The sequence below is a fragment of the Sycon ciliatum genome, chromosome 4, assembly GCF_964019385.1.
Source record: "Sycon ciliatum chromosome 4, ocSycCili1.1, whole genome shotgun sequence".
NCBI lineage: Eukaryota > Metazoa > Porifera > Calcarea > Leucosolenida > Sycettidae > Sycon > Sycon ciliatum.
This window is the reverse complement of record NC_088646.1, coordinates 164,195-190,912: the sequence shown is the minus strand read 5'-3', so window position 1 is coordinate 190,912 and position 26,718 is coordinate 164,195. Positions and strand designations below refer to the sequence as shown.

At 45.8% G+C, this 26,718-nt stretch overlaps 1 protein-coding gene across 1 annotated transcript in view; it reads left to right on the top strand.

The window, feature by feature from the left end:
* Nucleotides 1-26,718, top strand: part of LOC135813746 (chromaffin granule amine transporter-like) — a 48,359-nt gene that overhangs the window by 16,795 nt on the left and 4,846 nt on the right. The window contains exons 7-15 of the mRNA XM_065326753.1: nt 956-999; nt 1,708-1,792; nt 2,183-2,278; nt 2,954-3,032; nt 12,137-12,188; nt 21,889-21,976; nt 22,696-22,747; nt 24,283-24,350; nt 25,623-25,668. Coding sequence (XP_065182825.1) covers nt 956-999; nt 1,708-1,792; nt 2,183-2,278; nt 2,954-3,032; nt 12,137-12,188; nt 21,889-21,976; nt 22,696-22,747; nt 24,283-24,350; nt 25,623-25,668 — 610 coding nt within the window. The remainder of the gene's footprint in view (nt 1-955; nt 1,000-1,707; nt 1,793-2,182; nt 2,279-2,953; nt 3,033-12,136; nt 12,189-21,888; nt 21,977-22,695; nt 22,748-24,282; nt 24,351-25,622; nt 25,669-26,718) is intronic.

Here is a 26,718-nt window from a genome sequence, read left to right as displayed (position 1 = left end):
CTTTTTTCCGAAAAAAAGTCCTCTGTTTCTGGAGTACTGTTTGGTTGGCACGAGGTTGCTCCATGTGCACCAGCTGTTCGATCCTGTTCTGGATCGTACCAACCAAACACATCTGAAATGGAAAGGTACACTAAAGTACAAGTCTGAAAAGCGGAAGCTTCAAAACAAAAGGAAAACAAACATGTATTGGTTAAACTCGGATGGAGAGCCAAGGACCAAAAGTTTACAAATACAAAAGAAAATGGACCAAGGAACTACAAGTTACGCTATAATGTCCACTAACACCACCAGTTACTAAACAATCAGCTCATGCAATAACATTGCACGGCACTGACTCCTTCAAGTTGGAAGGCTATTGGTGTGAGCATCCAAGATGTGCTAGAGCTGTTAGCCAGTTAGTTGTAATGTTAGAACGTCAGTACCGTCGGTCAGTGTGGTGCAATGTTATCGCATGAGCTGATTGTTTAGTAACTGGTGGTGTTACTGGACATTATAGCGTCACTTGTAGTTCCTTGGTCCATTTTCTTTTGTATTTATTAATCCTTGGCTCTCCATCCGAGTCCATAAGTTTACAAGTGATCCATTTTGTCCCAACAGTAATGATTGATGGATTGATGCAGCTAAGCATCAGGCCGTTGAATGTCAGTATCGCACCAGTCAGTTTAGTGCTAATTTTTGCACATTTTGACTCGCCATTATTTTGCTGATAACCGTTAGTGCTGGACAAAACAGATAACTTGTTAACTTATGGTCTTCTCTTTGTTAATTTTAAACATGTATTGCCCAGGCATTTATGCATACATGTACAAGTATTTCGTGGAAGATTTGGTGACTTGGGTTGAGCGACTTTCTGATCTCGATATGTTAGCTTCTCATTATTGCATCGTCTGTGTGTGTGTTTTCATTGTATCGTCTGTCCGTGCCTGTGTGTGTCTGTGTGTGTTTTCTTGCGCAGTTTTGCAAATGTTACTTGTCTGGTCTCCCTTGCCAACATATACAGTAAGGAGTAGAGTAAGGAGTCTAGATTGCTTTGGTCATTGTTGCTATGAGTTATTTGTCTGGGTTGTGAATGATGCTATGTGTACTGTACACACACATGAAGCATTATTTACTCAGGTGGACTGACATATTCACTGTCAGTGGTAGACTGGTTGAGCTTCTCCTCACCTGTATGAGATATCTTCATTGGTTGTTGTGCAGCCTACACCCTGTACATCATTTGCAGTCCTGAAAAGCTATTGACGTAAAATCCCGCCAAAGCGCCCCTACCTCCGCGACCCTTCGAGAGGGGAGGGACGGATGGGCGAGTCCTAATTACCGTATTCAGTACTACATGAAAAGTACTCGCCGTACGAAAACTGTGCATGCGTCACGTACACCGACCAAAGGTCAAGAGCAGGGAGTTCTACAGACCCATCAAAACCCAGGCTTTGTGTGATCCTTGGTCAAAAGAGTGGGTACTGTTGCGCACATTTCCAACCGTGTCTAGCACGCGTCTGCAGGACAGTATGGCATCACACTTCACAGAGTCATACGAGAATTCTCACTTTCCTGACAAGAAGTCAGGGAGGGGCGCATGGGAGAGACGGGGCGCTCTGGCGGGATTTTACGGTACATGTATCGGTGTGCTATTTGACACGCGTACAGAGGTGGCACAGTGCTCTTCTCACAACCAATCATTTTGGCTTTCTGTTCTCTGATGCGCAGGCTGATGATGCGGAATCGGAAAAGATTAGCCCAACTCGTGCTCTCAAACAGCTGGCAACTGATCCGTATATCATCTTTACCTTCAGTAAGTTGTTCTCTGGCGCATCACGCCCGGTCAAGCAGGTCTCCGTACCGCCCTCTCTTTGTGCAAGCATGTTAGCTCCTGTATGAGCAAAACCAGAGACCGCTATCCCACACACACACACATGTACCATGTACATTGAGATGGGCACCATCAGCATCACAGAAATGCATACGTTGGCCAGATGACGTTACTCTTCGTGTTACATGTACCTAGTTTGGTAGATAGATCCTCTGACACCAGGTGTACAACAGGTGTACAGCTGACCCAGGTTCAATATCAATCGGTAGGTCATTTATTCTACTGTTCATCACTTTATTTACATTCCTTCATGGGTACACGTAGCCCAACTAAGACCTGCAGACATGTCATCATTTTGTTCTCTTCTTTCAGCTGTGAGTTTCTTTGGCAACACCGTCATGGCTGTGCTGGAAGCTAGTTTTCCGCAACTACTTTCCAGTACATTTGGCACGAGCGGCTGGGTACTTGGTGAGTTTTGTCTCTGCGTCGTGTGTTCGCCCGGGTGCAAAGAGACCCAGTGCTTGGACAAACAAATGACTTACCAAACAGGGGAAACACTAAAAATTTTGTTTCAACTGCTAGAAAACAAGGTTATTTGTCTTGACTCTACCCTCTTGAGGTATCTACTCCCTGGTGTTTTTTATTATTATAAGCAATGTGAGGCAATTGTTTAGTGTTGTTGTGGGAAGATTGTAACAGTTATGTGAGTTTGCTGTGTGATATGAGCTACTGTCATCACAGACCACATAGTCTGTTTAGTTTTCCAATCTTGTGTACTGGGTGCCCTTCTTGATAGACAAATTCAATAGACAGATTCAAAGAGAAGACATTTCTTGTCACATGAAAATCTATTCTGGAAACCCGCATGACTTCTTTGTTGTGCGGTATTGACGGCGGAATTTGTTCTTTTTTCGTACGTGTGTGTATGTGTGTGTATGTGAGTGTGTGTGTGTGTGTGTGTGTGTGTATGTGTGTGTGTGTGTGTGTGTGTGTGTGTGTGTGTGTGTGTGTGTGTGTGTGTGTGTGTGTGTGTGTGTGTGTGTGTGTGTGTGTGTGTGTGTGTGTGTGTGTGTGTGTGCATGTGTGCATGTGTGTGTACATGTGTGTGTGCATGTGTGTGTGCACATCGGTTTGTTTGTTCAGGTGCTATATTTATTCCATGTATGTTGCCGTATGTACTGATTGCCCCTATCAGTGGAAAATACTTGGCACGTTTTGGAAGGTAAAGTTGGATGTCACCGTGTGAAATAAGGTCAAGTTTGCGTGTTGCACACACAGCAGACACCCAAATGGGCTTGTATGCGATTTCCTACACACCATAGTAAACCTCGCCCACATACCACCATCACGCACACACACACCCACACTTGTACTTGTACTTGCTCAATGCCCAAACTGGCCACGTGGGTCTCCCCGGGAGAGGGAGAGACATTCAAAAGGAATCTTGGAAAGATGACTCGATTGGCTATTGAACCGCCCAACGCTCGACACCCCTGAAATCCCCAAATTCTGGTTGAGCTTGGAAATGTTCCCATTTATGGGCTCGCCACACCTCAGTAAGTGGGTGAGGACAAGGTGCAGAAAAAGGATTGACGGCAGCAGGGTATCTGTCCCGGGATCCCACTGCATTCACCCTTGCCCCTAGTGAAAGTTGTTGTTAATTTTTATTTTACTTCGCAAGGCCAAACGGGCGATGGTGCCCAATTCTATGGAAGCGAATTTCAAAGCGGGGGAGAGACAGAGAGAGAGAGAGAGAGAGAGAGAGAGAGAGAGAGAGAGAGAGAGAGAGAGAGAGAGAGAGACAGAGAGAGACAGAGAGAGACAGAGAGAGAGAGACAGAGAGAGACAGAGAGAGAGAGACAGAGAGAGAGAGACAGAGAGAGAGAGAGAGACAGACAGACAGACAGACAGACAGACAGACAGACAGACAGACAGACAGACAGACAGAGACAGGGAGATAGATAGATGCATTGGGGAGATAGATTAGTGGTGCGTGGTGGGCGCATCAATGTGTGGTAGGGGGTAGTAGCAAGAGTACATAACCCCCCAGAGTGTGCAACTCGACTATGGGTGCTGTCCCGACAGAATTTCAAGTTGACGTCATTATTAATGATGCAATGCTCCTTGCACCAGTGATTTACAACATGTGTACGGGTGTCAACGCATCACACGTTTTTCTTTGCAATAATTTGTACAGGATCAGATAGGCTTTGGTTCACCACAGGTTCCAGATTTGTCTGATAATCCGTGTGCAGTGCGCATTGCATCATCAAAATGACGTCAACTTGAAATTCTGTCGGGACAGCACCCATAGTCGAGTTGCACACTCTGGGGGGTTATGTACTCTTGGTAGTAGCGAAGAATAATTGCTATGTAATTTAGTACGGGAAATATGCTAAGCAATTTTGCAGCGTCAACGGAGGGAACACAAAGAGTTCATAGGTGCACAAACACGCAGAGAAGAATACATGACGGCATGTGTGGACGGGCAAAGCCAGACAGAGCATTCATTGCAAGGTGTAGGGGATGGACGCAAGCTTAAATTGCTGGGCAGCCTTGATCTCCCTTACACTCCTTGGGAGTGCTTTCCAGGCCAAGGCTGCCTGAAAGGCCAGGCGAGATCTGCCGACTTCTGATTGTGCCGAGGGGACAGTGAGGCCCCTGTAAACCTGGTGCCGGGTGGTGCTACCAGCTGATGGAGAGAATAGATCCTGGAGGACACTGCTGGCTTTCCTATTTACACAGCGCCACACCAGGACGAGTCGCTTCTGGCTGTAATACTCGTGAACTCTGTACATGGACATCCGTTCGAGCAGAGGCTGGGCAGAGGTGTGAGGCGGCAAACCGTATACCGCTTTTGCCGCTCGGTTCTGCAGGACCTGAAGGTGATCAAGCTGCGAAGCCTTGAGGGAGGAGGAGAAGGCGTTAGAGGTCAGGCATGATGACTGACCTCACATACTGGATGTGACTACCGAGGCAGAGGCATCTGCGGGACCGCCATAGTGCTCCTATCTTCTGCACAACTTTCTTCGCAATCGCGTCAACATCGGGGTCCCATTTCACAGCGGCATCAAGGGTCACGCCAAGGTACCTTGCCGTTGGGCTGGGGGGGGGGGGCTCTGTCTGGTTGCAGTGGACAGCGACATGCTGACCCGCACTGAGTTGTGGTACAACTGACAGGACCTGACTCTTCTTATCATTTAGAAGCAGATGTCGATGCTTGAGCCAGTCAGCGACGTTGGCGACTGGCCCAGATAGGCAAGCTGATGTGCCTAGCACTGATTTCTTGTGGCAGTGCACGGCAATGTCGTTGGCTAATTGCAGAGATGGAGCAGGATGGGCGCCTGGAACACAGAGAGTGCGAGCTGAGCATCGCCACGCGTAGTCACCAACAAGGCTGAGTCGTCGGTGAACTGATATTCCCCGAACCTGGTCGAGATCTTTCGCGTCCCGGGCTTGCCGAACAGGTTGTCGTCAATGCAGTAGGGAATCTCCATGCCGACGCCAGTAACTGTCGACATTCTCTGGGACCAGGAAATGAAAATGGCCCACATAAACAGATTGAAAAGCACAGGGGCTATAGAACACCCCTGCCTTAAGCTGTTGTTGATTGTGATGGGTTGAGTCATGAGTGTGTCCCTGGGCCTTGCGGATTGTGATGACATAGATGTGTGAAAGGACTTGATGATAGCGAGGAGGGGGTCCGGTACCCTGGCACACCCAAGCACGCACCGCATACACTTTCTGGGTACGCACACCTGCACCCACGCACACACGTACACGCGTGCCTTGGAGGTAGAATGTCACATTCCAGAGCCAATACTGAAGTACATATTTATTGTATGAACGTATAGGTTCAGGGATGTACACTACAGGAGCAAGCTGGCCAGTTTTCCGTGTAAAAAGTGCGGCTCTGAGGCTGGAAAATATGGCAAATGTGTATATCCAATGTAGCGTGGCCTGTTGATCAGTATGAGTAAATCTACTTCAGAAGTACTAGTAGCTGTTCTACTGCATGATCCTCCTATGTATAGCTATACATGTCCAGACTATACATGTCCAGACTATACATGTCCAGACTATACATGTCTAGACTATACATGTCCAGACTATACATGTCCAGACTATACATGTCCAGACTATACATGTCCAGACTATACATGTCTAGACTATACATGTCCAGACTATACATGTCCAGACTATACATGTCCAGACTATACATGTCCAGACTATACATGTCCAGATTATACATGTCCAGACTATACATGTCCAGACTATACATGTCTAGACTATACATGTACAGACTATACATGTCCAGACTATACATGTCCAGACTATACATGTCCAGACTATACATGTCCAGACTATACATGTCTAGACTATACATGTCCAGACTATACATGTCCAGACTATACATGTCCAGACTATACATGTCTAGACTATACATGTCCAGACTATACATGTCCAGACTATACATGTCCAGACTATACATGTCCAGACTATACATGTCTAGACTATACATGTCCAGACTATACATGTCTAGGCTATACATGTCCAGACTATACATGTCTAGGCTATACATGTCCAGACTATACATGTCCAGACTATACATGTCTAGACTATACATGTCCAGACTATTCATGTCTAGACTATACATGTCCAGACTATACATGTCCAGACTATACATGTCCAGACTATACATGTCCAGACTATACATGTCTAGACTATCATGTCCAGACTATACATGTCTAGGCTATACATGTCTAGACTATACATGTCCAGACTATACATGTCCAGACTATACATGTCTAGGCTATACATGTCCAGACTATACATGTCCAGACTATACATGTCCAGACTATACATGTCTAGACTATACATGTCTAGACTATACATGTCCAGACTATACATGCCCAGACTATACATGTCCAGACTATACATGTCCAGACTATACATGTCCAGGCTATACATGTCCAGACTATACATGTCTAGACTATACATGTCCAGACTATACATGTCCAGACTATACATGTCTAGACTATACATGTCCAGACTATACATGTCCAGACTATACATGTCTAGACTATACATGTCCAGACTATACATGTCCAGACTATACATGCCCAGACTATACATGTCCAGACTATACATGTCTAGACTATACATGTCCAGACTATACATGTCCAGACTATACATGTCCAGACTATATATGTCTAGACTATACATGTCCAGACTATACATGTCTAGACTATACATGTCCAGACTATACATGTCCAGACTATACATGTCTAGACTATACATGTCCAGACTATACATGTCCAGACTATACATGTCCAGACTATACATGTCCAGACTATACATGTCTAGACTATACATGTCCAGACTATACATGTCCAGACTATACATGTCCAGACTATCATGTCCAGACTATACATGTCTAGGCTATACATGTCTAGACTATACATGTCTAGACTATACATGTCCAGACTATACATGTCTAGGCTATACATGTCTAGGCTATACATGTCCAGACTATACATGTCCAGACTATACATGTCCAGACTATACATGTCCAGACTATACATGTCCAGACTATACATGTCTAGACTATACATGTCCAGACTATACATGCCCAGACTATACATGTCCAGACTATACATGTCTAGACTATACATGTCCAGACTATACATGTCCAGACTATACATGTCTAGACTATACATGTCCAGACTATACATGTCTAGACTATCATCAGGGGCGTCACAGGGTTGCTGGGAGTGGTACGACCGGGGGTCCGGGGGTGTCCCCCGGAGAAAAAAAATAAGGATTTTTCGGCTAACAGGCCACGTTTTAGCACTCTACAGCCGCAAAGGAGGGTTCCCCTAGCACTTATTAGACAACCCCACTCCAGCTCCAAAAACATACTTCTCATGGATTTTTGGTATTTTCTGTACATCGTAGGTAGCCAAGCAAGGCAAATGGAACCCATTCAATGATTCAGGGCCATTGCCCTCGAAAAAATCGCAAAATCCGAAGTACAAGCGTGCTGCGCGTTCTAGCGCCAGCGGCTATGCAAAAACGTATGTCGTGTCCTGCAAAAGTCTGCCGCGTCGCGTACACTATATACACGTACGGTACACGTCCGGCCTGGACAGTCGCGAAGTAATTATTTTAGTTGTTTTTAGAGAGAGAAGAAGATCCTTTGTTTTTGTTCGGTGGGATTGAAAGATCTGCCAGTGGACCGGAGAGCTACAACAATGGAAGCAGAAGAAAGCGCTTGCGGAATCTTCTCTGTCTTCGTGGCAACAGGACTTTAGTTTGCGAGAGACTTTCGTCCTGTCGTCGCGGACGAAATTCTTGTTGCTGCTACCAGAAAACTCGGGGAACGAAACGATCGTAAATCGTGATAATATAGGTGAAGCGGGTCGTGTCGGTGAACAGCTGCAGAATATTCTGCCGCCGTGGAGCAGCAGTCCAAACACTTTTCAGCTTCGGAGAATGAAGCGCTTCCCTTTTCCGTTGACAAGCGCTGCGTTCGCGGGTGTAATGCATTTTCGAATCCGCTTGCAGTAGATCGTCAGGAGCCAGAGGTACTAGGTAGGTGTCGTCGTGGAAAGAATATAATTATTATGTTGTAGCTGACAAGTGACATACATGTAGTGTCTCTTGACGTACTGATCGCCATTGTAACATGGTAGATCTTGGAAAATTTTAGTTCTGGACCCAGTGATCGCCGCCAGCTCAGCTCTGTTTCCGTCAAGTTTGCAGTGAATGCGTCCGTGAGGAATCCATCGTCTGGTTGTCTCTAACCGTGACTCCAACCGCCTATCGTAATGGATAGCCGCCTGGAGTCTTGGGCAATAGCTAGCTGCTAGGCATCAAGTCTGTATGCTCCTTGCAATGAAAGTAACACTACTAGTACTAACAGTTGCGATGTTTTGTACAAGTCCGAAGATCCTTGAATTTTTTTATTGCTTTTTCGGATGAATTGGGTGGACCATCCTGGACGAAAAGTGGTACGACCATGGTCGTAGTGGTCGTACCGTGTGTGACGCCCCTGATCATGTCCAGACTATACATGTCTAGGCTATACATGTCTAGACTATACATGTCTAGACTATACATGTCCAGACTATACATGTCCAGACTATACATGTCCAGACTATACATGTCTAGGCTATACATGTCCAGACTATACATGTCCAGACTATACATGTCCAGACTATACATGTCCAGACTATACATGTCCAGACTATACATGTCTAGACTATACATGTCCAGACTATACATGCCCAGACTATACATGTCCAGACTATACATGTCCAGACTATACATGTCCAGACTATACATGTCCAGACTATACATGTCCAGACTATACATGTCCAGACTATACATGTCCAGACTATACATGTCCAGACTATACATGTCCAGACTATACATGTCTAGACATGTCTAGACTATACATGTCCAGACTATACATGTCCAGACTATACATGTCTAGACTATACATGTCCAGACTATACATGTCCAGACTATACATGTCTAGACTATACATGTCCAGACTATACATGTCCAGACTATACATGTCCAGACTATACATGTCCAGACTATACATGTCCAGACTATACATGTCTAGACTATACATGTCTAGACTATACATGTCCAGACTATACATGTCCAGACTATACATGTCCAGACTATACATGTCCAGACTATACATGTCTACTTCTCTAGACTATACATGTCTAGACTATACATGTCCAGACTATACATGTCCAGACTATACATGTCCAGACTATACACAGGGCACACGATAACGGTCGGACATCGGACATTTTCCGACCATTTTCGATTCGAATTCGGCGCTTTTTTTCTTGAACGGACAATCTGTCCGATCGAAATTCACAAAATAGCGTCGCTGGGAAAGAGAACGGCTGAGGACAATGGCGCTCTGCCTGGGAAGAAGTCTCACGAAGTCAGAGCAGCAACCTGTGACAACAGGGTTTTACAGCAAGACAGGGAGCTGTCCACTTCAGTGTAGCTCCAGTTTGAGCGTAGCAAACAATCGAGGAGTTTTGAAATGAAATTTCTTCCTTTCTCGCTACAATAGGGACTATTCCGCGAGGCGCTTGTACAATCCGAAATATTGAAAACGTCCCTGTTCCAGGGAAACAAGGCGTCAGTAATGTGTGCCAGCTTGCGATATGCCTCTATCGAAAGGAGCAGTCTTCTGCAAATCCAGTCAAGTACGCTCCTGTTGCACAGGCGCTGTGCAAGATCGACGGAGCAGCAGCAGCGAAATAAGTCAGAAGTTCAACGTCGCGTAGAAACTACGTGCTGTTCAAAGAGCACATCGCGTTTGCAAAGATGGGAGCCTTCAGCCAACTCGAGTAGTGACATGTTGTCGATCTTGGAGTTGGCAACAAGAAGTTAGAATGGGCAAGCAGATACCCACTTTGTCTTTTGTCGACTGCGTAAAAATGAATGTCTTCGATCTGCCGCTGAAAAACCAGGTCAAATCCGAAATGTGCAGAAACACTGCACGCTCATATCACAGTTACTATGCTTGCTGAAAAACGCACAGCGATTTGAATCAGTGTTACAATACTTGAGATCAGTGTGATGATCATCCTTTATGTGACCAGCAATACGGTATACCGCAGGGTGATGTAGCATGTACCGGTACATGCATGTGTGCATTATGCAGTGGTGTCGTGTAGCCAATAATAATAATAATTATTTTTTATTATGAGTGCTGAGTACCAGACTTGTAAAAAAATCACAGTGTCCGGCCATGTCCGACCGGTTCCAGAAGTGGCAGGACATTGTGTCAGAGCAATTTCGAAATCTTATCGTGTCCCCTGATACATGTCCAGACTATACATGTCTAGACTATACATGTCCAGACTATCCATGTCCAGACTATCCATGTCCAGACTATACATGTCCAGACTATACATGTCCAGACTATACATGTCCAGACTATACATGTCCAGACTATACATGTCCAGACTATACATGTCCAGACTATACATGTCCAGACTATACATGTCCAGACTACACATGTCCAGACTATACATGTCTAGACTATACATGTCCAGACTATACATGTCCAGACTATACATGTCCAGACTATACATGTCTAGACTATACATGTCCAGACTATACATGTCCAGACTATACATGTCTAGACTATACATGTCCAGACTATACATGTCCAGACTATACATGTCTAGACTATACATGTCTAGACTATACATGTCCAGACTATACATGTCCAGACTATACATGTCCAGACTATACATGTCTAGACTATACATGTCCAGACTATACATGTCCAGACTATACATGTCCAGACTATACATGTCTAGACTATACATGTCCAGACTATACATGTCCAGACTATACATGTCTAGACTATACATGTCCAGACTATACATGTCCAGACTATACATGTCCAGACTATACATGTCCAGACTATACATGTCCAGACTATACATGTCTAGACTATACATGTCCAGACTATACATGTCCAGACTATACATGTCCAGACTATACATGTCCAGACTATACATGTCTAGACTATACATGTCTAGACTATACATGTCCAGACTATACATGCCCAGACTATACATGTCCAGACTATACATGTCCAGACTATACATGTCTAGACTATATATGCCCAGACTATACGGTGTTCTCTCACAATGTAGTCAGTAGCCCGTATGATATACTATCCGGGTATTGTGCAGTGTTCAATTAGTGGTGTGCAGTGATATGCAGTGGTGTACAATGGTGTACAGTGGTGTGAAGTGTTGCACAATGGTGTACAGTGGTGTACAGTGGTGTGAAGTGGTGCACAATGGTGCACAATGGTGTACAGTGGTGTACAGTGGTGTACAGTGGTGTACAGTGGTGTACAGTGGTGTACAGTGGTGTACAGTGGTGTACAGTGGTGTGCAGTGGTGTGCAGTGGTGTACAGTGGTGTACAGTGGTGTACAGTGGTGTACAGTGGTGTACAGTGGTGTACAGTGGTGTGCAGTGGTGTGCAGTGGTGTACAGTGGTGTACAGTGGTGTGCAGTGGTGTGCAGTGGTGTGCAGTGGTACAGTAAAGTGGTACAGTACAGTGGTACAGTACAGTGGTGTACAGTGGTACAGTACAGTGGCGTACAGTGGTACAGTACAGTGGTGTACAGTGGTACAGTACAGTGGTACAGTACAGTGGTACAGTACAGTGGTACAGTACAGTGGTGTGTATAAAAGAGTTTTTGTATGTGTTTTCCTCATGCTGTATACATGTATGTATTTGTCTATTGTTTATGTGCAGGCAATGGGGTCTCATGTTTGGTGGTATATCGCTAGTGATTGGAATGGTCACCGTAAGTTGCTGGGTTCTCTTTGTGCATGTACGTATGTTCACAGGTGTAAATTAAAATACCTTGTTTCATGATTGTCTAAGAGTACTGCAGGAATAGAGTTACTCAACTTCTTGTCATTGTTATCGGTCCGAATGAAAATTTCTTGTGTTGCCCAACACAAACGTGGCCTGTTTGTGCTCTTGAACTTGCGGAATGAGCGGCAGAACACATTGTGGAGAACCATGGACTGATGCGTCGTGGGGAACAACCCAGCCATTATGGATCCACAGATCGACTTCGTCCTGAAACAATTTCTCTTGATCCGCAGTCAACTTGTGTCGTGAGTACTCTCCAATACCCGAACCGACACTGGCACCAGGCCCTACGCCATCGTTCAACTGCCACGTCACTTTCCACCGGCTCGGTGCTGCATTCCAACGCACGCTGCCATCACTAGTGGCAAGCGTGACATTGCCGACCTCATCCTGATCCACCGACACATAGGGTAGTGGATGCTCGAGCTTCTTCCCCGTGGCAGCACAGACAGGTTTGAGAGCTGTAAACACCACTGAGGCCAGATCATCACCATCATAGCGTTCACAAACCTCAACCAGATCATCACCATCATAGCGTTCACAAACCTCACCCACCGCTGAGATCAAGGTCAAGCCGATTGACACATCTCAGGCAGTTCCGTGAAATGTGCCCGACCACATTACATTCAAAGCATAGTACTGAACTGGACTGTCTTCGCCCGCTGGACGAGGATGACGACTTCACCGAAGACGCTGCTACGGCCGACACACCACCCGACATGTGAGACACCGAAGTGCGCAGGCGGCGAACATATGTCACGCAGGCTCCAATTGATGACGAGTCACCATTAGATGTTAATTGGTTGGCCTCCGTCGACGGCAAGCCCCTGATGAATTGGTTGATGAGCGTGGGCATGTTGGGCATTGTGTAACTGGGCACGACACATGGTGTCATAGTGAGAACGATCCAAGACCACAATCACACTAGACTTGTCAGCCTTTGAATACACCCGAGTCTGATCGCGTTCTAACTCCCTAACTACCTGCTGCATGTGCGCACTCTGCCTACGCCTATTCCCTTCTAAATCCTCCTCCTGCAAACTAGCAACGGCATCAATGGTCCGAGCAGCAAATTCTTCCAATTCCTTCCCGTCCTCACACCTCTCAATCTCACCGACCCGGGTCGTTGGAAGAACTTGCGTCACGGGGGGATCGCGACAAAGGGCACTGATCCTAGAAGAAGCACCATACAGTCGACTCCAGAGTGATGTGCCGTCCATCTCGACATTATGTCCCACCGCGATCAATAGCCAGCGCAGGTCTGCTCCATATGCATCAACACTCTTGACGTGACCAAGGGTGCGAGTAACAAACTGGCCATGTGCCTGGCCTGTTGATGGTGTGAAGGCATCAGGCAGCCGTTGCTTCACGTTGCCCTCTTTCTTTTTATCCTCGTCAGGGAGCTCAAAAAATGCATCTCCATCCAAAAACAACGGAAGTTGTGCCATTCGCTTTTCCTCCGCTGTCCATTGTTGTAGTTGGGCTGCCACCATAAACTTCCTTCAAAATACATCAAAGTCGTGCGAGCTCCACGATACTGCTTCAAGTACGAGTCAAGTTTGGAGGACATGGTGCATACAAGTAGTTCACCAACACCCACAACACCCAAGAACACTACAGTACTGTAGACTCTCTGCAGCATGTTCCCTCGATCCCTCATGACCACACACACACAGGCACCCAAATACGGCTTGTCTAGAAGTAACTAATGTAAAAGGAGTGAAGAACATCAACCAAAGCCAGCCTGATGTCGCGGGGTTCATGCCCTCCCTTCATGCCCTCCCTGTTCATGCCCTCCCTGTTCATGCCCTCCCTGTTCATGCCCTCCCTGCATATCAAAGGTTCATGCCCTCCCTGCATATCAAAGGAGCATATGCGCATAGCAAAAATGGTGCATGATGTGGTCAGATCACATGATCATATCTGATCATATGAAGGATAGGCACATAATTCCAGCAAGCCCAAGATGGTAAGTTCCTTTTCTGGTTTCTCCATCCCTGCGAAATTGAGAGATGTTTGGTCCAGTGCTCCTGCGTCAATTTTTTTGAGACAATAGGGAGGTTCTGCTATACGTGAAACGTAGAGAAATCACGTAGAGAGCAGGTGTCTAGGTTAGAGTCTAAGGCTTCGCGTGTTTTGGGTCCAGATTTCTACGCGTAGATGAGGTTCTCTACGTTGTGGCACACGCAAAGAAAATGCGTACAGATCTGCTGGGTATCATTCGAGTGCAGACAGAAAACTGCCAAATATGGAAGAGGAAAGTCCCAGTACACAGTCCACGTGACTTCTCTGCGTGAACGTAGAGCAGAAAAGGATTTCTTTACATTACGGGAACGCGAAGAGAGTTCCCGTGATGCTTTGTGTCGCGTCGCGTTCCTGTAACGTACAGCAGAACCTCCCTACGTTTGGCTGCACCCACAGCTGGGAGCAGCAATCGCGGCTGATTGTGCAGCGCCATCACTGGCCACTGTAGCAGGCTCAGTAGCCTGTGCTCTACAGTAGTAACCCAGTGGCACTGACATCTTCTTTGACATCACGATCACTGTCATCATTGTCATCGTGTTGAGAGGAACAAACTACCAACTGATTATAGCAGCAGCCTTGGCCTCAGCACTCGGCGGAGCTTCAACTTCATGTCCAAAAAATAATCATCTAACTGGAGAAGAACCTGGTGGAGCTTGCCGTCCATGCTGAAGGGAGAAACAAACGACATTTCGCTATTAAATAATTTACAAGAAAGCCCGAGAGCTTCTCTTCCAAACAGCAAACACCAGAGCCAAAGAGAACCTCAGCAACACCTCTCTTCGAAGTTCGTTTTAAATCCGTGAAGGGGATGTGAAGTTTTAAAAGAAACTTCACAGCCCCTTCACTGATTTACTTTGAATAAAGACGAGAGGAAAGCTTGGGATTTTTCTTCTGTCTGTGCACCAAAATCACAACAAAACGACCAGATTTACATAGAAAACGAGCTTAAACTAAGCGAATTTGGAAAGTTCACAGGAAACAGACGCAACATTTCAAACGCATTTATCTCAACTGCAGTGCGCAGTCCAATAGCACCCTTTTGTCATCACAGTCTGTCTGATGTGAACGTAAGTTAATTATATTATTTTAATCCTAAAGAAGGACAGTCGGAGGGAAACATAATTATTATCACACGAAGAGAAGCCGGTTGTAAACCTGATGAGTCCTGTCGTACCATTGAGAAGTAGTGGTGCGAAATACCTCGTCAGGTTTACAACTGGCTTCGTCTCTTCGTGTGATAATATTTTAATCATTCGAAAACTACGATTTAAAAAACATCAGTCCATTGAGAGAATTTGAACAGGATTGAAGGAGGATAGTGATTACTGGAGGATAGTGATTACTGGAGGTGTAACAGGTTTAATCAAACTTGAAAAGTAAGAGGCCTGGTTGAGCGTGCCTCGACCAGTTATATGCAAAATGTGATAATATACATGTGGCAATGGCGCCAATGAAGGTGCTAATAGACAGGCGTAAGACGCATGAGGTGCGAGGGAGTGTAAAGTTATAGAGAACAGGGGAAAACTGTTACATCATCCCCCTCCTATGGAGAGGAAGGAGCTTATAACCCAAATGCTCAAGTGGAATAGAGTACAATAAGCGCAAACACGTGCGAGACGAAAAAAGGCTTCGCACTGAAGTAACACAATAAGACGACTGAAACTCCATGCAAATAAAGTGTAATAAGCTCAACAAATGTGTAAGGTGAAACTAGAAGTTCAACTGCAAAACTCAGCGGGCAGAAGCCAAGGTTTTGTACTTCTGAAGTGGAACAATGTCATTACCAGATTCATCCAACAAATAATGTTCAGGCTCCCAAGTGGCATCAGAGTAGCCTTGCCACTTGACTAGGTACTGAAGCTGATTCTGCCGGCGGCGGTGACTGAGAATGTTCTCCACCACATAGCGGGCATGACCATCAAGGTCCGTGATAGGCGGAGGCGTAGGCTGTCTCCTATTAGGAATAGCGTTCTTCTCGTAGGCACGGAGTGCCGACACATTAAATACCGGGTGACAGCGGCTGGTATGAGGCAACTTGAGCTTGTAGGCATTCGGGCCGACCACATGGGTTATAGGAAAGGGGCCAAACCACTTGGGGCGTAATTTATGGGATGGTCGGTCCCGAGCTTCAGGAGTCAGGAGGAAATCCCGGTAGACCATTACCAAATCTCCCACCTTCAGCTTTCCCTCGACCCTTGTCCGATCTGCATAGAAGGCCTGACGAGCTTGAGCTGCCACTAGCGCATCTTGTGAGATCTTGACCGCGTCTTGTCTTGCTTGCAACCAATCAGCTGAATCTCTGCCTCCCTGAATAGGGTTGAGGAAGTCGGGTGGCGCTCTGGGATTTAGACCGTAATTTAAGAAGAACGGTGTGTTTCCTGTAGATGATTGAGTAGCGCTGTTGATAGAAAACTCACAGAGAGGTAGGAGCATATCCCAGTTATCTTGTTTATGATTTACAAAAGCCCTCAGCACATCCTCTACTATTCTGTTTACTCGTTCAGTTAGGCCATCTGTCTGAGGGTGATTGGCAGTACTAAATGCTAGTTTCGTTCCTAAGCGATCAAACAATTCCTGAAAAAATGCTGCCGTAAATCTTGGATCACGATCACATACAATACTAGAACTCAAACCATGAAGTCGAAATACATGTTGAATATACAGATCAGCACTTCCTTTAGCGTCAATAGTAGAGGAAGTAGGTGCTAAATGTACACACTTTGTCAAGCGGTCTACAAATACATATATAGCATCATGACCTGTATCGGTTCTAGGCAAACCCATGATAAAATCCATCGAGATATCCGCCCACGGCTGACTGGGCACTGGTAAATTCTGCAAGAGACCAGTTTTTAGCTGGCCGCCTTTAACTCGTTGGCAGACGTCACATGACTTGACAAACGCCTTTACATCCAGTCCCATTCTGGGCCAATAGAAATATCTAGAGAGTCTGAAATAGGTGCGATCTCGACCGGGATGCCCCGCAGTCACACAGTCATGGTATTCTTGAAGCAGCGCGAGTCGGAGTTTGCTACTCTTTGGAATGCATAACCTGTTCTGTGGTGAAGATCTGAGATAAAGATAACCGGGTGTTTCATTTAGAAGGTAACGGTCGTGCAGATTGTCATGGCTTGAATTTTCCAGTCTCCTGATAATGGGAGCAAGATCCTTGTCGCACTTGTAACCGCTGACAATTAACTGCGCTAAGTCTGGATTAATCTCTAGGGTATGCTCTATGGCATTCAACTGAATGTTAGGAGGATAGGATGACCCGCCTATTTCAGAATCACTGAACAGATCTGGACGGCGTGAAAGCGGGTCGGCAATGTTTTTCTTTCCTGGTTTGTGAAAGACCGTAAAGTCATAGTCAGCTAAAAACTCTACCCATCTTGCCTCACGCTTGGTGAGAGTCGGTTTGGTTCGTAAATAGACAACACCCATATTATCAGTCATCAGGTCAAAGTGGCGGAATAGATAGATTCTCCAGCACTTTAATGCAAATACCACAGCCAACGTTTCCCTCTCGGCCGCAGTATAGTTGCGTTCTGCAGCTGACAGTTTCCGACTACAATAGGCTACGGGATGCAAATCCATATCTTCTCCCTGCTGCAGGAGCACACCCGCCACGGCAAAGTCACTTGCGTCAGTTTCTACCATGAAGCTTTTCTCAACATCGGCCAGTTGCAACACTGGCGCCTCGAGTAATGCTGATTTTAGAGACTCGAATGCCTTCTGTCTAGCAGCGCTCCATTCAAAGCGTGAATTTTTTCCGGTGATTTCTTCTAATGGACGAGAGATGGTCGAGTGTCGATCTATGAACCTTCGGAAATAGTTTGCAAAGCCAAGAAACTTCCTCACATCAGTTACTGACGACGGAGTTGGCCATGTTTCCACAGCACTTATCTTCTTGGGATCAGGGGAAATTGATGTGCCGTTGATTTTATGCCCCAAGAAGAGAACTTCTCTCACGCCGAATTCGCATTTAGACTGTTTGCAATACAGCTCACTATTTCTAAGTGTTTCTAGAACTGTTTGAAGATGATGCTGATGATCTTCCCAGGTCTTGCTGAAAACTAGAATGTCATCCAAGAATACTACAACGAATTTTCGGAGATGCGGTTGCAGAATAGAGTTCATGAGTGACTGAAAGGTGGCCGGGGCATTAGTCAGCCCGAATCCCATGACTCTAAATTGGAAGTGGCCGAACGGCGTATTAATGGCCGTCTTAGAAACATCCGAGTCTTGAATTCTGATTTGATTGTAGCCTGACCGCAAGTCCAACTTGGAGAAATATGCACTGCCCTGGATCGTGTCGAATAAGTCATCAATATTAGGAAGACAAGCTTTGTTTTTGATCGTAATTCTATTCAATTCTCGCCAATCGCACACCATTCTCAGAGTACCATCCGACTTTTTCACAAAAAACACAGGTGCACCGTATGGCGACTTACTTGGCTCAATGAATCCCTTCTCAAGTAATTCTGATAGCTGTGACTGGAGCTCGTCCATCTCTGGTTTCGGCAGGCGGTAGGCGGGTCGAGACGGTGGTCTGGCTCCATCTTCTATCTGGATTTCATGGTCGACTGGTCTCTTCGGTGGAAGCTCATTCGGCAGCTCGTCTGGAAATAAATCCTGGTACCTCTTGAGCAGGTTCTGGATGTCTTGTTGCTCTGATTCCTGGAGTTGTGGCCCGGAACGATTCTCCTCGTTTGCAGCAGTGACCCATGCAAGAAACCCCTCGGCTCCACTCCTCAGGGCATGACGAGCTTGTCGGCCACTGATAAACATGCTTTCCACAGATGGCCGGTCGGCTGTCGGCGGGTTAGCTGAAGGCAATTTGGCAACAAAGGGCTCACCGTCCAACTGAACTTCGTTCGTACGGAAGTTGATGCTGGGGTTGTTCCTTGTAAGCCACGGCTTGCCAAGAATAGCGTCGTAGCGAGTCAGGGGATACACAGTAAAGTGCTGTTCCTCACTGAAGCCCCCGACTGTCACCCTTAGCGTGCGTGTGGAAATCTGCGGGACCTCGCTGGTCGAGCCGTCCGCCAATGTTACGCTCAGCACTGCTGAGCTTGCATCCGTGTCAAGATGATGCTTTCGAACAAAACTGTCTGCAATGAAGTCATGCGTCGAACCGGAATCTATCAGCATCACTGCACGGCCACCGCCGATCTTTCCCTGTATGCGCAGTAGGTCGTGTTCAGGTTCATTGCCGACGCTGACGTTGCTGACATGACACCTTTCTGCAACGGGACAATTATTTCCTACAGCTATGGGTGTCTCCGGCTCCGTAGGTTCCTGGAGAGCAACGTCTTCAACCTCCAGAGCTCCGAACCGGTTAGCGACTGGTACCGGCGTGGGCGCTTGGGTCGTCGCCAGTAAGCGCACCCCCTTTCTTACTGGCGACCAGCGTTTGGGTAGCGCTGTCCACCCTCAGTACAGTCTTTAGCGAGGTGGCCTGGCTTCCTGCAAGCAAAGCAGTGTCCCATTGCTCGCAGTTGGACACGCTCTTGGTCCGTCAGCTTGCGGAGGCCCTGACCACGGAAGCTGGGCACGGAACGCGACTCTCTACTGGCTGGTGGCCCCGACGCCGGTGGCCCTGACGACTGCTCCACGGTGTTTGCTGCCATGACAGCTTGCTCCAGGGTACGTGGATGCTCACGCATGACCTGTCGCTGGATGTGCGGCACTAGACCCCTGACGAACAGCAGCGCTCTGGTGTGGTGGTCGATTTCCGGCACTTGCAGGCTGAGGCGAGTGAAAGCAGCAATGTATGCGTCCAGCGACCCGCGCTGCGCTGCGGAAATTAGTCCCATACGCGATGTTTCCTCGTTGTGCCGTGGTCCGTACACATCGCCAAGTGCCGCTTTCAGAGCAGGCCAGTCGGAAAACACTTGGTTAGCTTCCAATGCCGCTATCAACCAAAGACGAGCGTTTCCAGTCAAAAATCCTGCCGCGTAGTCGATCCTCTGTGCCGCATTTGGGAGTGCCAACGACCGTAGGGCCATGTCCATTGCAAACGTCCATTCTTTGAATGTAGCGGAATCTCCTCCAAACACAGGCGGCTCTTTCGTAAGGCGGGGTGTTGGCTCCCACGGTTCCGAGTTCGGATGTATCGTTCGGTTTCCTTGGCTAACGCGCTGAGCGGTCTTGATATCGTTTATCAGCCGAACGACGAGTACGAGGAGCGTAAGCAGAGCGACCAGAACACCCGCCAAAAGCAGAGTAGTAACCATCCTCTGCTACCAGTGTAACAGGTTTAATCAAACTTGAAAAGTAAGAGGCCTGGTTGAGCGTGCCTCGACCAGTTATATGCAAAATGTGATAATATACATGTGGCAATGGCGCCAATGAAGGTGCTAATAGACAGGCGTAAGACGCATGAGGTGCGAGGGAGTGTAAAGTTATAGAGAACAGGGGAAAACTGTTACAGGAGGATAGTGATTACTGGAGGATAGTGATTACTGGAGGATAGTGATTACTGGAGGATAGTGATTACTGGAGGATAGTGATTACTGGAGGATAGTGATTACTGGAGGATAGTGATTACTGGAGGATAGTGATTACTGGAGGATAGTGATTACTGGAGGATAGTGATTACTGGAGGATAGTGATTACTGGAGGATAGTGATTACTGGAGGATAGTGATTACTGGAGGATAGTGATTACTGGAGGATAGTGATTACTGGAGGATAGTGATTACTGGAGGATAGTGATTACTGGAGGATAGTGATTACTGGAGGATAGTGATTACTGGAGGATAGTGATTACTGGAGGATAGTGATTACTGGAGGATAGTGATTACTGGAGGATAGTGATTACTGGAGGATAGTGATTACTGGAGGATAGTGATTACTGGAGGATAGTGATTACTGGAGGATAGTGATAACTGGAGGATAGTGATTACTGGAGGATAGTGATTACTGGAGGATAGTGATTACTGGAGGATAGTGATTACTGGAGGATAGTGATTACTGGAGGATAGTGATTACTGGAGGATAGTGATTACTGGAGGATAGTGATTACTGGAGGATAGTGATTACTGGAGGATAGTGATTACTGGAGGATAGTGATTACTGGAGGATAGTGATTACTGGAGGATAGTGATTACTGGAGGATAGTGATTACTGGAGGATAGTGATTACTGGAGGATAGTGATTACTGGAGGATAGTGATTACTGGAGGATAGTGATTACTGGAGGATAGTGATTACTGGAGGATAGTGATTACTGGAGGATAGTGATTACTGGAGGATAGTGATTACTGGAGGATAGTGATTACTGGAGGATAGTGATTACTGGAGGATAGTGATTACTGGAGGATAGTGATTACTGGAGGATAGTGATTACTGGAGGATAGTGATTACTGGAGGATAGTGATTACTGGAGGATAGTGATTACTGGAGGATAGTGATTACTGGAGGATAGTGATTACTTTGTAATAGACATGTACTGTATATCATGCAATTCCATTACAATGTTACTGTGTACTTTGAAGTGTGCTGCAATATACTGGAATGGTAATCACATGCTTTGAACTCTGTGTATATGTGTGTGCATGTGTGTGTGGGTACATGCGTGCTGTGTGCGTGTATATTTCAGATACCGTTCGTTGCTGATGCATTGAAGCAGCATCACTTGTCTGTGTGGATCTTGAGTGCATGTCTGTCATTCTGTGGACTAGGACTAGGTAAGCCAGTACAATGACTAGTGCAATGTGTGATGTGATGACTAGTGCAATGTGTGATGTGATGACTAGTGCAATGTGTGATGTGATGACTAGTGCAATGTGTGATGTGATGACTAGTGCAATACATGTAATGCATGCGAATTGGGTCGGGTGGGGTTTGGCCCATACCTCCCTGGGCAACGCATTCCGAAGCCCATACCTCACTGGGCAACGCATTCCAAAGCCTAGCTCCTTGGAACACAAGACAACCCTTTTGTAGCTCAGTGCAGGTTGTCAGTGTTTGGAGAGTCGTAGACCCGTAGAGGACTGGAGGCGAGTAGGAGTGCCAGTGGTTGGTAGCAACACGACTTGCAGTGTAGGGCTAGCACATAGCAGCAGTAGCACCAAACCAGGAATACATGTACATGGCAACCATTTCCTGGTGTGGTGACTGGACTTTGCTGACTATATACAAGCTACACGCCTGCCTGATTGTGCCTGCTTGGGTGAACATTTGGAAGACACGTGATATTTGTACTTGTGTAGCCGAGGACCAGTGAAGAGTGTGCAGGGAATCTTTCTGCAGCTACATGTCCATGGGGTGGTATTGTGGTATTGTGGCATTCATTTGGAGATGTGCATCTTGTAACTCTAGGACTTGTACATGTGTATGCCGGTAGTTTGGTTTACAATCTTGATTCAATGGAGTGTTCTCTTATGGTGTCTTATCTCCCTGTTAGGTGTCATGGATTCATCCGTTATGACGTACATGGCTGATGTGGTACAAAAAAGGTAAGAATGCGCTATGTGTTCTTGTCATTGGATGCATTGCCTAACTGCATTACTCCCCGGATTACGGGTACTTCTCACATTTACCTATACGAGTACTACTGCTGTAAAGTGGAAAGCTACGGTTTGCAAATTTTATGTTTCAAGAATTGCACTGGTTCAAAAATTGTCTTAAAAGGTGTATAAGCTCCATTTCACCGGTCCAGTACAAGAAAAGTTTGCAAATTCAATTTATCTCTTCAATTGGACAGTGTAGTGTCCACAATCAGTACACAGAGTAGTTTATGATCTAAATGCATGCATTTAGGTACTATTGAGCAGCAGCAGGGAACAAGTCCATGTGATGATACTCCTCACTAGACATGGTGTGGCAGTGACATTTGCTGGAACAGCCATCATAATTGGAAAAAAAGACAAGAAACAATCTCCAGACAAGGACTTTCTGCTTCACGTGTAACATGGAGAAAGCACATGAAGAACAGTTGTCTGGCTTAGAGTCTTCAACTGTCTTCAACTTTGCATACTTTGATCCCATGTAGATACTAGTATATTATGTATACGGAAATGAGCATCTACACATTGCGGCACACACAAAGATAATGCATACGGACATGGTCTGTACCTTCTTAGAGATATGTGAAGTCCAAGAATGTGAATACTTTTTAAAAATCATTTATAATACACAGGTAGACTCCATCTAATTCGAATACGGTATAATTCGAACATTCCGTGTAATTCGAACTTCTTCGTCGTACCGATCTTCTGCAAGTCACTTCAAGTCAAATTCGAATGCATAATTCGAAGTACGAAAAGTGCGCCCGCTGGATAATTCGAACTCTGTCTTCGTACAGAAGAGCAGTTCACAGTACAGCGACTATGTCCTTCGAGCGCTTATTTCGAATTGAGATGGAGTTGCTCTACTCGTAATTCGAAGTTCATTTTTTTATCTTTCTCTAGTCAAGAGTAACTCAAAAAATGATCCCTGGTCCGCTCCAGGATCGACAAGAGCGTTGAAGAAACCCACCTCTTTGAACAATGACAACTGGAAGTCGTAAAAATTGTCTATGCCTATGCTCCACTTCCGTTCTTCAGAACGACGTGCTGCTCTCCGACGGGTTTCATGATGTAGAGAAGGCAGCGCTGTTCTTTTCCGTTGAAATTGTTTCAGGACAGCTGCAGTGACTGAAAACTGCTTCACTAGAACTTCGTAGAAGATGAAGATTTAATGTCCAATGACTTTGTGTCGATCCAGTGTTTTGATGAAATGAAATGATCCGTGACCGCCCATGTTTCATTACAGTAAATACAATGTGCAAAAATAATTAGCATGCAAGTTCGAGCATTTTGACATACATATCAGTACATGGGACTGCATTTGGATAATTAGAAGTTCGGGATAATTCGAAGTTGGGGCCTGGCAATTGGAGGTTCGAATTAGAGGGATTCTACCTGTATTGCATTGCCGTCTTGTAGAGTACAACCTCACCAATGTTCTTCTGATCGACTGTGTCGACATTGTTGTTTGTGTGTGCTTTCAGACATTCATCCTTATTTGGCAGTAGCTGTGCTATAGTTGATGGGTCCGTATCCCTTGCGTTCTTCATGGGTGAGTGGTTGTGCTGTTATAGTATAATTATAGGTGAGTGGTAGTGATGTTATACTATACAGTCAACACTATCAATAGAAACCTCCGGTATAACAACAACTCATGAATAACGACACTCACACTATCTTCACACCAAGTAACCACTAGACTGCATACTTTCACCTCAGCCTTTGGCACCTCAGTAATTCTTCAGAGTTTTTGTAGGTTGTTGAGTCATAAGTGAGCCTTTATAATCTGGCTCAGCTTCTCACTCGGACGATGACACGCATCTACGCTGCCTTACCGTGTAGCGTGGTATGGATGAGGGCGCAAACAATACTTGTCTGGATCTGGTCCATTTTGGCCTAACTAAAGCATTGGCATATCTGACAATGACCCGTCACCCATGCCTGCAGCTGTGTATTCTGCATTAGCAGTGCAGTGTTTTGAGTTGAGCGACTTGGCGACTTTGCCCTGCCGTGATAGCGTTGTTTTGTACATTGGTTGATCCAAACCTTCCAATAGCACTAGTCCAGTCCGACAAGTGTTTACTCAAACTACTGTTTAGTGATGTCACTAGTCCAGTCCGACAAGTGTTTACTCAAACTACTGTTTAGTGATGTCACTAGTCCAGTCCGACAAGTGTTTACTCAAACTACTGTTTAGTGATGTCACTAGTCCAGTCCGACAAGTGTTTACTCAAACTACTGTTTAGTGATGTCACTAGTCCAGTCCGACAAGTGTTTACTCAAACTACTGTTTAGTGATGTCACTAGTCCAGTCCGACAAGTGTTTACTCAAACTACTGTTTAGTGATGTCACTAGTCCAGTCCGACAAGTGTTTACTTAAACTACTGTTTAGTGATGTCACTAGTCCAGTCCGACAAGTGTTTACTCAAACTACTGTTTAGTGATGTCACTAGTCCAGTCCGACAAGTGTTTACTCAAACTACTGTTTAGTGATGTCACTAGTCCAGTCCGACAAGTGTTTACTCAAACTACTGTTTAGTGATGTCACTAGTCCAGTCCGACAAGTGTTTACTCAAACCACTGTTTAGTGATGTCACTAGTCCAGTCCGACAAGTGTTTCCTCAAATTACTGTTTAGTGATGTCACTAGTCCAATCCGACAAGTGTTTCCTCAAATTACTGTTTAGTGATGTCACTAGTCCAGTCCGACAAGTGTTTACTCAAATTACTGTTTAGTGATGTCACTAGTCACACTCAATCTACCAACAACACATCATTTTCATAATTTTCATTCAATGATTATGTTCTGTGCGTATCCTTGCAGGTCCGCTGGTCAGTAATTTCTTGATAGACAAGCTGCAGTTTAAGTGGTACGTACAGCAATGACACACAGCAATGACCACCATCATGGTGGCGGCATGCTCAGTTTGTTCAAGACTCATGCTGTAGTGCCGATGGTATCGACCAACTACTTCCTCCGCCCAAGCAAAATTTTCGCTTATCTTTACACTTTTTACTGATACATTCCAGGTTCTCAGAATGGCTTATAACGACTCAGAATGAGTTGAGGAGTCGTTGAACATCAAGAGAAACTCTCCAAGTCGAAAAATGTTGAAGTCATCCTTTGTCATCAGCCGACGCAGCACTTGTTGTCGGGTAGTACTTCGTACTTTCCAGAAGCGCAAATATTCTGTATCCACACTTTTCCAAGCGCTTCACCTCCTTCATGAGTACGATCGGTCGTGTTTCTTACCAGCTGAAGCTGACGAGCTCAGCGTCGCTTTGCAGGATTTTTCACGTTGACATCAGGCGAATGAGCTGGGTGAGTGACAACCCTGTCATCGAAACCTTTCTTCTCCCCCTGTTTTGCCCAGCGCCGATTCTGGTTCATTTTGCAGTATGTGGGCGAGCGTCGCTGAGTACGAGTGGCTTTCTCGGCTTCAAGCTCATGTGCATTTTACCGTACACACATCTTGTGCTGGATGCAAACAAACACGCTGGCTTTTCGCAACATGACACCTCTGCTTTGTACTCCAGTGGTGCTCTAGCAGTACCCAGCCACCCACCTTGACCAGTGACTGACTTCGTGTCTTTTTTACCAGTTCACTCGCGTTCAACGCTCTCTACTCTAGGTGTTTCTTTACTCTTTGCCGACTTCGCCAACTTGTTTGGAACTGGTGTGCCTGAACCAGCAGATTTGTGTGATGGTGAAGTGCACAAGATGCAAAAATTGCTGTCAGACACCTGTCATTGGGCTGAAGGAGATAAGCGAAAATTTTGCCTGGGCGGAGGAAGTACGACTAGAGTAAAAAGTATACTTGTGAAACTAAAACTTTCAAGATGTTCGTAAAGAGCCTGAAGTGTGTCCTTTTTCTGAGTATTACAGCTAGAGTGTTGTGTGTTTCTATGGCACTCCTCCA